Source organism: Bombina bombina, chromosome 1 (assembly GCF_027579735.1).
Source record: "Bombina bombina isolate aBomBom1 chromosome 1, aBomBom1.pri, whole genome shotgun sequence".
In the NCBI taxonomy this organism is placed as follows: Eukaryota; Metazoa; Chordata; class Amphibia; order Anura; family Bombinatoridae; genus Bombina; species Bombina bombina.
Window position 1 is genome coordinate 1,472,873,252 of NC_069499.1, and position 13,653 is coordinate 1,472,886,904.

Here is a 13,653-nt window from a genome sequence, read left to right on the forward strand (position 1 = left end):
GTGACATAAATTATTCAAGTATTATGTTAACCTTGCTGGAAATAGACATTGCTATGTACATTAAAGCAACCCAGTCTTGTGCTGCAAGGAACCGCAGAGCACCGCATGTGGGAGAAAGAAAAATCTTTATTCCATGTGTACACTTGTTCCCTGTTAAGTACCAAGCTGTATTATACAGTAAACAGCAGAATGTATCAAATAAAAGGAACCCCACAAAAAAACGGTACTGTCTCTTTAACTGAAAAGGAACAATATTTTAGATGTATCCAGGGCATATGAATAGACCGGTCCGGTCGCCAATGGCGAGTAAAAATTCTTGCGGGCAAGTAAAATTTTTAAGTTATCAGCCCGAACGGCGACCTGACATTCTAAGTGGGATATACGAAGCAATAAAAAATAAATGTCAAATTGCATTCCACATATGCGCACACACGGGAATGGAGGGAAGAAATGGGAAGTTCTTTCTGTTAAATGCTTTCAAAGACCTCCCCTTATCTCCATGGCTCTTGGTCTCTTCCATGTCAGTTGCTATTTCTCACCCCTAAGGTTGTATGCGCGGGAAGACATCCTGCTAGAGCAGTGAGTATTTCTTCTCTGTGTGTATGAACGAAGTATGGGTTAAAGTGACAATATAGTTATGGTAGGCAGCTTGCTAATGTACATTATGCTGACGTACTCCAGGGTCCTCTGCAGTACTTCAGCACAATGTACACGAGCAAGCTGCCTACCATAACAATATAGAGCAGTGCACTATTTTCCTGGACGCTATTGATGCTCCAAAAACTGACTTTACTAATTTGTAGAGAACATACCATCTCCATGAACCGAGTCAAATCTGCTAGCGCGGCACTGACAGTCACGCTAGTAGTTGAAAGGCAGCCGGGAAGAAAGGGGGGGGGGAGTATTTTTAACATGCTCGTTATGTCACTGTCCAGCTACATGCAGTACCACTCAAAGCGATATAGGTTGAAGGGGGGCAGAATTAAATATACTTAGTCAATCGTAACCCCACATATGATGAAGTAAAAAAAAAAAAAAAAAAAAAGAAGCTCAGTTATATATATATTTTTTTCCCTTAGGGGAAAATAAGTCAAGGCTGTAGATACAGTTTTTCAAAGATAATATCCCTGTTTTTTCTACCTGGTGAAAGAAAAATATTTTCTAAAGTTAAAGCCTTTTTATTAATGTTCAAGTCCCAAATAGTAAGCAGCTTGCAAAGCATTCAAATTGGGACCTCTGTCTGCAATGCATGTGAGATTACAATAACACTATTTATATTGCCTTTTTACAAAAGATATATATACACTACATGCAGATATGCAGGGCGACTAAAGTTTCTTGCGGGATGGTAAGTTTTGTGATTTACTCGCCCGATGGGCGAGGGGAGTTTTTTTGGTATTCATAGGCCCTGTGTATCTTCGTTCCATTCCAAGTCATAATGAATTAAAGAAAACACTACTGACTTCTTAATGAGTAGAGATACCCCATATATGAACCATTACAGTAAAAATGAAAACAAATGGAGTAGGGCTGTTAATCTGTTTAACTACAAACAGTAGTAAACAGAGTGTCAACTTTACACTACGATTGCAAAGAAATTATTCAAGTATTATAACCCTTGTGTCAGCTAAAGTAAGACTGACCGTAAAGGTATGCAATACACCCCAGCACAATGCGTTCCTGGAACGGCATAAAAAGGGCGCGCAAAACTTTCTGAAGCATAGCCTAGCTCTGTCCATCGTGGGCGTATCAGGCTGAAACACTCGGACGGCAAATTAACAAAAATGGAGAACTACACCAAGTCCCGCCCATCGTGGGCGTATTAGACCGTAACTCCTGGACGGCCAACTCCAAGATGGAGCCCTTTATCCAATGTTAAAAACACTATAAACCGCAAGAGGGCCTAAGACAATGCTATGACCCTCTTAAAAACAAACCTCCCGATTGGCCAGTATAATACCGATATCGGGAGTGGGGAGTTTCCATAACATAACAAGTAGCTATCACCCGGGTTGCCTATTAGATAATACCACTAAAGGGAGTAAAATAACACTGTTGAGTCCCAGCCCCAGTGTATGTGAAACAGTCGCAACACAATCAGAGCCCTTTCATATATCTCAGCTCTTGAGAAGTGACTGTAGGAAATGCAGTGTTCACTTTCTTCTGAGAGAATGTGTCCCCAGAAATAATAAAGTTAGCACTTACCTGGAATGCTGCGCGACAGCATGGCAGTCCAGCAGGTTTTCAGAGGACTTCTCCCTCCCATAGCCCTGTGGACAAAGATCAGCCTGAGTTAAAAGTGCTTAGGCTATCTGTATTTAGGGCAGCAAATAGGTATAGGAGGCCTCAGTGAGAATTATGCCCCACTAGTTCCTATTGCTTTAAAGCCACCAAATGCTTCTCTTTTTACGGAAGAGACTGATCTGGTGTAGGCTACACCCCAGCACAAAGTAGCACTCAGAGGCACTACTTAAAAAACAATAAACACTTGATTGAAGAATCTTTACTAACACCTCACTTTGCCATCTCCTATCTTACTAACACAGGCAAAGAGAATGACTGGGTTGGGATGGAAGGGAGGAGCTATTTATACAGCTCTGCTGTGGTGCTCTTTGCCTCCTCCTGCTGACCAGGAGGCGATATCCCACAAGTAAGGATAAATCTGTGGACTCGTCGTATCTTGAAAAAGAAATGAAAAGATTTTTTTCCATTTGTTAGAAAAAAATCTACTGCTTATTTAAAATTAAGAGTGTTATTGAATTGTCTTGTTATTATGCACTTGTTGATTATGCAATTCTACTGTATTTAATGGTCCTTTAATTACATTGATATTGCTGACATAAGTTAGGTTGGGTGATTTAGCTAAAGATTTTCTCACTTGGAACATGCAGAAATGTACTGCGTCTGTCAAAAGGGATAAATAAGCGTTATGCACGGTAAGTATTAAGTAATGCATGATTAATGATACATTACCTTGGTTTTATTTCAAGCACTTTATATTTATTGCATCAAAAAGAAAGTACTTTAAAATACATTACATGTTTTCTGAATGGATGTTTATGTCTTACATAAAACAACTTTTTTTTAAGGGGCATGAAAGTCAAAATGAAACGTTTTTATCATTCACATAGAGCATGTCATTTTAAATAACTTTCTAATTTACTTCTAATAATAAAATTACCTAATGTTCCTAAGGAGAAAGGAAGAACCATAATACCTAAATCTGCATCCACTATAAGAGCCCTGAAGAACTCTAACACATAGGGGCTGATTTATTAAGTGTCGGGCGGACATGATCCGGTGTAGCGGATCATGTCCGCCCTACATAGATAAATGCTGACAGCATACGCGATAAATGCAGACAGCATGGTGGATAAGTTAAGGAACAACGGTCTTACGACCGCTGCTTCTTAACTTTTGTGGCTCGTGTGGAAACAGCTGCATTCACAGCTTCTTAAAACTGCCACATAGAATGCCCATTCAAATATAAGTTTGTAACTTAAAAGGACATTGACTTAGACTTATAGACAGTTGTTAGGTTGCAGGTGGACCTTGTAAAGACAAAGGCCTAGTTTCTATTGAGGTGGTAAAGTTTGGAAACTGGTGGTAGCATAAAAAATTCTCCATAGACTTTAATGAAGATTTTTTTTTACCACCAGTTTATTATTATCGGTTATTTGTAGAGCGCCAACAGATTCTGAAGCACTATAAACATAGGCGGAATACAAGGAAACATTTATAGGTATCAGACGGGTAGAGGGCCCTGCCAAGAGTCGCACTGTTGCAGTCAGCTCTAAAGAAGGTGATCTACAAACAGCATGGCTCTTAGGCTTACATGCTAAGGGGATTCAAGGGGACAGCAATGGAGGAGAGGAAACGGTATACAGAAAGGTTAGTGTAGGTTGTATGCATCCCTGAACAGTAGAGTCTTTAGGGAGCGCTTGTAGTTTTCAAAACTAGAGGCAAGTCTTGTGGAGCGAAGCAGAGATTTCCACAAGATGGGAGCCAGTCTGGAGAAGTCCTGTAAGCGGGAGTGTGAGGAGGTAACAAGAGAGGAGGTAACAAGAGAGGAGGAGAGTAGGAGGTTATGAGCAGAGCGAAGGGGACGGGAGGCAGAGTATCTGGAGACAAGGTCTGAGATGTAGGGGGGAGCAGTGCAGTTGAGGGCTTTGTATGTCAGAGTGAGAATTTTGTGTTTAATCCTGGAGGCAAGAGGAAGCCAGTGAAGGGATTGCAGAGAGGTGCAGCAGATGAAGACCGACGTATAAGGAAGATGAGCCCGACAGAGGCATTCATTATGGATTGTAAAGGAGCTAAGCGGCAGCTGGGGAGACCAGAGAGGACAGAGTTGCAGTAATCGAGGCGGGAAAGGATGGGATGAGAGAGTGGATTAAAATCTTATTTGTGTCTTGTGTAAGGAAATGTCTAATTTTAGAGATGTTTTTAAGGTGGAAGCGGCAGGATTTAGCCATGGACTGAATGTGAGAAGTGAAAGAAAGATCTGAGTAAAGTGTGACCCCAAGTCATTGGGCATGCGGGGTAGGGGTAATGATGGAGTTGTCAACAGTTATAGAGAGGTTGGGGGTGGAGATTTTGGAAGAAGGAGGGAAAAACTTAAATTATGCTTGTCTGATAATTTTCTTTTCTTCTGACGGGAAGAGTCCACAGCTGCATTCATTACTTTTGGGAATTCAGAACCTGTCCACCAGGAGGAGGCAAAGACACCCCAGCCAAAGGCTTAAATACCTTCCCCACTTCCCACATCCCCCAGTCATTCTGCCAAGGGAACAAGGAACAGTAGGAGAAAGATCAGGGTGAAAAAGGTGCCAGAAGAATAAAAACTCAAATACGGCCGCCCCATAGGTAAAACGCAGGCGGGGAGCTGTGGACTCTTCCTGTCAGAAGAAAAGAAAATGATCAGGTAAGCATAATTTAAGTTTTTTTTCTTCTTAAATGGGAAGAGTCCACAGCTGTACTTTAGCTAATGTTATTTAATTGTATTTAATTTAGGTAAGTCATTTAATTATTGTGTAGTGTTAGGTGTTATTATAACTTAGGTTAGGTTTTATTTTACAGGTACTTTTGTATTTTAGCTAGGTAGTTAATAACTATTTAATAACTATTCTACCTAGTTAAAATAAATACAAACTTGCCTGTAAAATAGTTAAGAGTTTTATGCTACAGCGTTGTAGTGTAAAACTCTTAACTACTGAATTTAAAATGCAGGTACCAGTCTTGACAGGAGAGGGTTTACCGCTCACTTTTTGGCAGACTCGTAATACCGGCGCTATGCAAGTCCCATTGAAAAAAGAGGATACGCGATTTACGTATGTGTATTCGCGGTATTTCCAAGTCTGTCCAAAAAAGTGAGTGGTGAGCCTGTACCTTCAAGACTTGTAATACCAGCGGGCGTTAAAAAGCAGTTTTAGGACCTCTTAATGCTGCTTTTTTAACCTAACGCACAACTCGTAATCTAGCCGATAATGTTTAATAGTCCCTTTAAAATTAAATCTTAACAACTTTCCCTTATGTTTTTTTCATTACAATTTTCAAGATGTTTAAATATTGTTCTTCAATAAGCATGAATTTATAGATTAATGGGGTGTATCTGAAGGCTGCAGGTTTAGCACCTTTTCTCCACCAAGTGGAGTTTAATTCATCTAGACCAGCAATGAAGTCATAACTGTTTAAAGGGGCATAAAACAAGTTGGGATAGAGACAAAATACAATAAAATGTACTTTAATTACTTTACCTGCAAATGTATACTGCAGTGCCTCACCATTAACCTTTTCTTTTTAGTTTCTAAATTGTAAAGCTCTAACTCCCCACACACATTTCCTTCTATGGCTGTATCTATATCTATTGTGGTTTTGGTAGAATGCAAAAATGTATAGGGATTATCTGCTGGAGCTTGCCTAGAAGCTGTGAACTCAGTTGAAATACAATGCCTGTGTCTAAACACTGATAATGGAGGTGGAGTTGGCTTCTCCATGCAGCTTAGCTATGTAATTCATTTTACTTATTTTTTTAAATTATTTTAAAATACTTGCCAGCAATTGTTAAACCCATTTTTTTATGCAAACTATTTTTAATTAATTAGCCCTTTTTGGATATGCGCAGATCTCAACCTGTTTTATGTCCCTTTAATGAGTGTGAGATCTAATGGCATGGAATATTCAAATGTAAGTATAAATAAAATCTTTACAAATAAAAACCTAACTTACAAAAAACATGAACAACACATGCCTAACTATGAGTGATTGTAGAAGAACAATTAATTAGAATTATAGAAAAGGAAATGAAAAGACAGTTGGTAAATCACAAATTAATGAAGTGTCTGATTCTGTCTCTCGGGTTACACAAAACCTCTCTACCTGTAATACTCTATGAAGCTCGTCTGTCGCGCAATGGCAGAGAGGTTAAAACTTGTTCCCTCCCAGTTGGGCAGACGTGACAGCTCCATTGCAATGCTGCCTGCCATCTGCTGCATGTATCGCAGGATCTGCACATATTCTCCACGGGTTGCAAAGATCTCATTCAGACGTAACAGGTATATGTCCAAGCCCTCCTTCATCTTCAAGCTGGTACCAGAAACCTTTGGGAAAAAATAGTGAAGAGTTAGATCATTGGCCCTGAAACTGAAAAAAATGGCTAACATTATGCAATATTGCTCATATGTAAATAAAGTTAAATTGATTTTCCTTTATATTCTTGCATTACATTAACGAAGCTCTGAGGTGTCTTAGTTATTTAAAGGTACATTAAACTCCTGGGTAGAACTACAGTAGCATAGTTACAAGTCACCGTGCTGTTGATTTTCCTTCTGTAGCTGCAGCTCTCATTAAAGCCTTTCTCTTATTTTAACCGAATACAGTAGCCACTTGACAAAAGTAGGGGCCGCCATCTTGTATCTTGTGTATTGTTGGATCCTGTGATAGAAGCAGTGAGCTTTCACAGATCAGTGATGTTACTGACTTTTTGACAGCTGTACCTTGCACTTGGATTATCTCACACAATAGAAAGCAGAAGCTTTATATATCTCCATTTTTTTAAAAACACAGATTAAAAGTTACATAACAAATATAAAAAAGCCCTCAGAAATAATACAGAGAAATGCAGCCACTGCAAAATGTACAGCTCCCTCTCTGTATTGTGCACTCTAAACAGAAGTGCACAGTATTGCTTGTCAAGAAGACAATAATATCACAGATCTATGAATGCACATTGCTTCTGTCACAGTTGTGCATAAATACTTAAAACTCCAAGATGGCGGCGCCCAATGTGAGGATGCAGAGTTTCACTAACCAGCAATTGTAAAGTGAACTACTTTGTAGAAAGCTGCAGGCACAAGAGAAAAAACAATAGCATGTTTAGTTTAATGGCCCTTTAAAAAAATAAAACTAGGACTACCATAAGTATTTCAAAGGCACCTCATGGATGTCCCAAAAGTAAAAGGGCCACTGTACTATACTGTATAGTATTCGGTGCAGACATTTCCCTTTACCCATACCATCTGCTATTTTCTCCTTTAGCTCTTGTACTGTAATTGTGTAAAACTCTGGAAATACTGCTATGCCGACTCATTGAATGGGCATTGAAAGAGTAGCAGGTGGATATGTTGAAATATTTTTGCATGGTAATAGTTAAGCAAAGTGAAATAAACATGAACTGCAACTAATACATATAATGTTCAGGGACCCTGTATAAGGTTTAAAAACATAAATTATGCTTAGCTGATAATTAAATTTTATTCTGATGGAAAGAGTCCACAGCTGCATTCATTACTTTTGGGAAATAAGAACCTGGCCACCAGGACAAGGCAAAGACACCCCAGCCAAAGGCTTAAATACTCCTCCCACTCCCCTCATCCCCCAGTCATTCTGCCGAGGAACAGGGAACAGTAGAAGAAATATCAGGGTGAAAAGGTGCCAGAAGAATATAAGGACGCCCCACATAAAATTACCGGTGGGGAGCTGTGGACTCTTTCCATTAGAAGAAAAGGAAATTATCAGGTAAGCATAATTTATGTTTTTCTTCTTAAATGGAAAGAGTCCACAGCAGCATTCATTACTTTTGGAAAATCAATATCCAAGCTATAGAGGACACTGAATGCCTAGACGGAAGGGTACAATAGGCGGCCCAAACTGAGGGCACCAGGCCTGAACCACAACCAAATAAAAAAAAAACGCTTCGTCAAAGCCGAGAAAAATTTGAAAGAAAAAGCCCCAGTTACACTGACTCGCAGCTAGTCCACAGCCAAACATGAGACCACGAACAGACTCGACTGAGTCAACAGTCCTCCAAGAGACACCGTCGCGCAACAGACAGTCCCCCACCGATCAGATGAAGGTGAAACCAGCCGAAAGCCCCCAAGGGGACAAGGCAAAGAAGAACCCGAGGAAAACCAAAGGTTCCCGTAATACGAAAATAACACCTCCAAGTGTTTGGGGGCCCAGCTCACGGAAGTCTAAAAGGACCCAAACAGAGAAGGAGGCCATGCCAATATGAGCGAAACCCGGAATACCAGACACGGAGACAGAAAAACATCTCCCCAACATCCTGCAAGCATGGACGCAATTGAAGAAGCAAAGTCCTCCCTGCGCTCGCCCATAGAATACCAAAGTATTCGACCATGAAAGTGTGTAATAGACCCAGGCAAAAACCTCAAGGTTAAGAACCCAGAGTCCATAACAGGACGACACAAAAGGAGCTTGCAAGGAAGAAAAAGAAGCAGTCCACAAGAAACGGACCGCACAAAAACAGTCCCTCAACAGAGGGAACTTTCCAGACAACCTAAGCCGCTGGATCTACACTAGGCCCCTAAAAAGGGGAACACAAGCATCCATCAAGGCCTCCCGAGGAGAGTATACCCTCAGAACCCGAAGGAAGAGTAAACCCTCTCCTGTGAAGGAGCAAGGAGAAACCATCTCCCAGCAAACTGAGCTATCAGGCTAGACTCAACAAGCTCTCACATACAAGGGATACTGCAACCCCTAGACCGTTTGGACAGTCTGACCTGCAGACCCATACCCAGCTGGACCAACCCAGCCACAGGGATCCAGTACAGGAACAAAGGAATCCCAAAACTAATACAGGAACGAGCGTAAAGATGGTATAGCTATCCCTCCAGAGTACTAGTACAACCTGACTCTGACCACAGACAAGCCAAAGACTTAAGTATCTATCAAAACAAGGCCTCACAGTCTGACTTGGAGCCAGCAAGGCCCCAGGCAGAACCACTTCCACCCTATACCTCCTGACCCGAAGTCCTAAAAAAGGACTTTACCTCCATAGGAAGGAGAATATTCCCTATGAAAAGGGAAGAGACCGGAAGGACAACAACTGCCCTCAAAGCCCAAAGCCACCGGCTAGGTGGGAAGAAAAAATTCCAACGCAATGGTCCTAGAAAAAGGACCCCCTTACAAGTCACACGCCAAACAGAGGCCCAGCCAACCCATATAACCGCAGAGCAGAGAATCCATGTGTACACTGGCAAGTTGACCAGAGGAATGCAACCCGAAGGTGCACCAGAAATTAAAAAACCAACACCAGCAGCTGGGTATGAACCCACACCCTTGAGGCGCAAGCCACCCAGGCACCTAGATGACATGAGGTACTCAGTAGTAAGGAGTAATAAATACTCTGAAAACCAGGCCAACCCTGACCCGGTCAGGTAGATGGAGCAAGGACACAGCCCAAGTTCCCACTACCGTGGAACACCCCGACCAGCCCTGAGATCCAGGAATCCAAAACAACCCAAAACTGGGTCAGGAAAAGGAGCAAAACCCCAGAAAGGGGGAACCTCAGGGAGAAAAGACAAGTCCAGGCACCTATAGTCCAGGCAACCATACCCTAGACTACACATCTCAACTGGCCAAAAAGCCAGACAAGGGAATGGATGGATATCCAGAGAACCCGGATAGCAAGAGGAACTCGAAAGCCCCGACCAAAGGGAGGGACCACGCCTAGCCAAAGTCCCATGCTCCAAAGAGCCAGGCTAGAAGTTGAATGAAAGAACTTCTCAAGCCCCAGGAAAACAGAAGGGATACCTCAAGGTCCAAAAAACCCTACTAGCAGGGCTAGTCTCCCCATCACCTCCACACAGGCAGAGGACACAGGGAAGAGAAAAACGCTAAGTGTTCCCAGCTCCGGGGAACCCCAAGCTGAACAAAGTCCCCTCAGGGATCAACCATTCTCCAGAAAACGTAGATTCCCAAAAGGAGATCTAATTCACCCGGAGACAATAGAGGAAGACCAAAAGGTCTCAAACTCAATCAGACAGTTCACGTCAAAGAGTAAAAGCTGCATCTAGAGACACTCTCAACAGCCAACACGCACACCTCCAAGGTGCCAAGAGCTGCAACTGGCTGCAAACTGCAAACCATCCGTACGCTAGACAGCTATCCATAAAAGCTGTGGGATCAAGCCCTAAAAGGACTATCCAGAGCCTTGAAACAAAAGGCCGAAACCGCTCAAACCACGGAAATGGGGCGCTTAGCCCTCCAGCCCACGTGAAGGAACCATAAACTGGGTTACCAGCATGTGTAGGAGGAAGATTTGGCAGGGAACTCGCTCCCTGGGAGACAGGACCCCCAGAGGCAGATGGCTCAGCAGATCCCTGATTCCCCGAGCCCGAGGAACCGGGTGCTCTCATCTGGCATATGGAACAAGAATGGCTGACAGGAGTCAACAAGGCTAAACCGGATTTGTCACCGGACACAGAATCTGAGTCCTGCATCTCCGGACTCTAACTTTCATCCAAGCCCTCACTGAGAGACTAACAGGACTACTTAAAACTCCTGTCCCGAGACAAAAAACAAAATTTATGCTTACCTGATAAATTTCTTTCTCTTGTGGTGTATCCAGTCCACGGGTTCATCCATTACTTGTGAGATATTCTCCTTCCCAACAGGAAGTTGCAAGAGGACACCAACAGCAGAGCTGTCTATATAGCTCCTCCCCTAACTGCCACTCCCAGTCATTCGACCGAAGACAAGCAAGAAAAAAGGAGAAACTATAGGGTGCAGTGGTGACTGTAGTTTAAAAATAAAAAACACCTGCCTTAAAGTGACAGGGTGGGCCGTGGACTGGATACACCACAAGAGAAAGAAATTTATCAGGTAAGTATAAATTTTGTTTTCTCTTGTAAGGTGTATCCAGTCCACGGGTTCATCCATTACTTGTGGGATACCAATACCAAAGCTTTAGGACACGGATGAAGGGAGGGACAAGGCAGGAACTTAAACGGAAGGCACCACTGCCTGCAAAACCTTTCTCCCAAAAATAGCCTCAGAGGAAGCAAAAGTATAAAATTTGTAGAATTTAGAAAAAGTATGAAGCGAAGACCAAGTCGCGGCCTTAAAAATCTGTTCAACAGAGGCCTCATTTTTAAAAGCCCATGTGGAAGCTACCGCTCTAGTGGAATGAGCTGTAATTCTTTCAGGAGGCTGCTGGCCAGCAGTCTCATAAGCTAAACGGATTATGCTTCTCAGCCAAAAGGAAAGAGAAAATGCCGAAGCCTTTAATTCAGAGTAGACAAAAAACAATGCAGATGTTTGACAAAAATCCTTAGTAGCTTGTAGATAAAACTTTAAAGCACTAACCACGTCAAGATTGTGTAATAGACGTTCCTTCTTTGAAGAAGGATTAGGACACAGTGACGGAAACATCAATCTCCTGATTGATATTCTTATTAGATACCACCTTAGGAAGAAACCCAGGTTTGGTACGCAAAACTACCTTATCTGCATGGAAGATCAGATAAGGGGAATCTATGGAATGCAGAGGTTCAAACGGAACCCCTTGAAGAACTTTAAGAACTAAATTTAAACTCCATGGCGGAGCAACAGGTTTAAACACAGGCTTAATTCTAACTAAAGCCTGACAAAACGCCTGAACGTCTGGAACATCTGCCAGACGCTTGTGCAGAAGAATAGACAGAGCAGAAATCTGTCCCTTTAAGGAACTAGCTGACAATCCCTTCTCCAATCCTTCTTGGAGAAAGGATAATATCCTAGGAATCCTTACTTTACTCCATGAGTAACCCTTGGATTCACACCAATGAAGATATTTACACCATATCTTATGATAGATTTTCCTGGTGACATGCTTTCGAGCCTGAATTAAGGCATCAATGACCGACTCTGAGAAACCACGTTTTGATAAAATCAAGCGTTCAATCTCCAAGCAGTCAGCCGCAGAGAAATTAGATTTGGATGTTTGAATGGACCCTGGAGTAGAAGGTCCTGCCTCAGCGGCAGAGTCCATGGTGGAAGGGATGACATGTCCTCCAGATCTGCATACCAAGTCCTGCGTGGCCACGCAGGTGCTATCAAAATCACCGAAGCTCTTTCCTGCTTGATCTTGGCAATCAGACGAGGGAGGAGAGGAAATGGTGGGAACACATAAGCCAGGCTGAAGGACCAGGGCACTGCTAGAGCATCTATCAGCGCTGCCTGGGGATCCCTTGACCTGGACCCGTAACAAGGAAGCTTGGCGTTCTGATGAGACGCCATCAGATCCAGTTCTGGTTTGCGCCATAGTTGAATCAGCTGGGCAAATACCTCCGGATGGATCTCCCACTCCCCGGATGAAAAGTCTGCCGACTTAGAAAATCCGCCTCCCAGTTCTCTACTCCTGGGATATGGATAGCTGAGAGATGGCAAGAGTGAATCTCTGCCCATAGAATTATCTTTGAAACCTCCAACATTGCCAGGGGGCTTCTTGTTCCCCCCTGATGGTTGATATAGGCTACAGTCGTGATATTGTCCGACTGAAATCTGATGAACCTGACCGCAGCTAGTTGAGGCCAAGCCTGAAGAGCATTGAATATCGCTCTCAGTTCCAGAATGTTTATCGGAAGGAGGGCTTCCTCCTGAGTCCACGAACCCTGAGCCTTCAGGGAGTTCCAGACTGCGCCCCAGCCCAGAAGGCTGGCATCTGTCATCACTATAGTCCACTCTGGCCTGCGGAAACTCATTCCCCTGGACAGATGGACCCGGGACAACCACCAGAGAAGAGAATCCCTGGTCTCTTGATCCAGATTTAGCAGAGGGGACAAATCTGTGTAGTCCCCATTCCACTGATTGAGCATGCAAAGTTGCAGTGGTCTGAGATGTAGGCGGGCAAACGGAACTATGTCCATTGCCGCTATCATTAGGCCGATTACTTCCATACACTGAGCCACTGACGGCCGAGAAGTGGAATGAAGAGCACGGCAGGAAGTTAGAAGCTTTGATAACCTGACCTCTGTCAGAAAAATTTTAATTTCTACTGAATCTATCAGTGTTCCTAGGAAGGAAACTCTTGTGAGAGGGGAGAGAGAACTCTTTTCTTCATTCACCTTCCACCCGTGAGACCTCAGAAAGGCCAGAACAATGTCCGTATGGGACTTGGCGATTTGAAAAGTCGACGCCTTTATCAGAATGTCATCTAGGTAAGGAGCCACCGCTATGCGCCGTGGCCTTAGAACCGCCAGTAGGGACCCTAGAACCTTCGTAAAGATTCTTGGTGCCGTGGCTAACCCGAAGGGAAGAGCCACCAACTGGTAATGCCTGTCTAAGAAGGCGAACCTTAGGAACTGATGATGATTTCTGTGAATCGGAATGTGGAGATAAGCATCCTTTAAGTCCACAGTAGTCATATATTGACCC

General features: G+C 43.0%; 1 protein-coding gene across 1 annotated transcript in view; it reads right to left on the reverse strand.

The window, feature by feature from the left end:
• The window catches only part of TTYH2 (tweety family member 2), a 310,797-nt gene that overhangs the window by 170,967 nt on the left and 126,177 nt on the right, over positions 1–13,653 (reverse strand). The window contains exon 4 of the mRNA XM_053706960.1: positions 6,376–6,596. Within this exon, the coding sequence (XP_053562935.1) occupies positions 6,376–6,596 (221 nt within the window). The remainder of the gene's footprint in view (positions 1–6,375; positions 6,597–13,653) is intronic.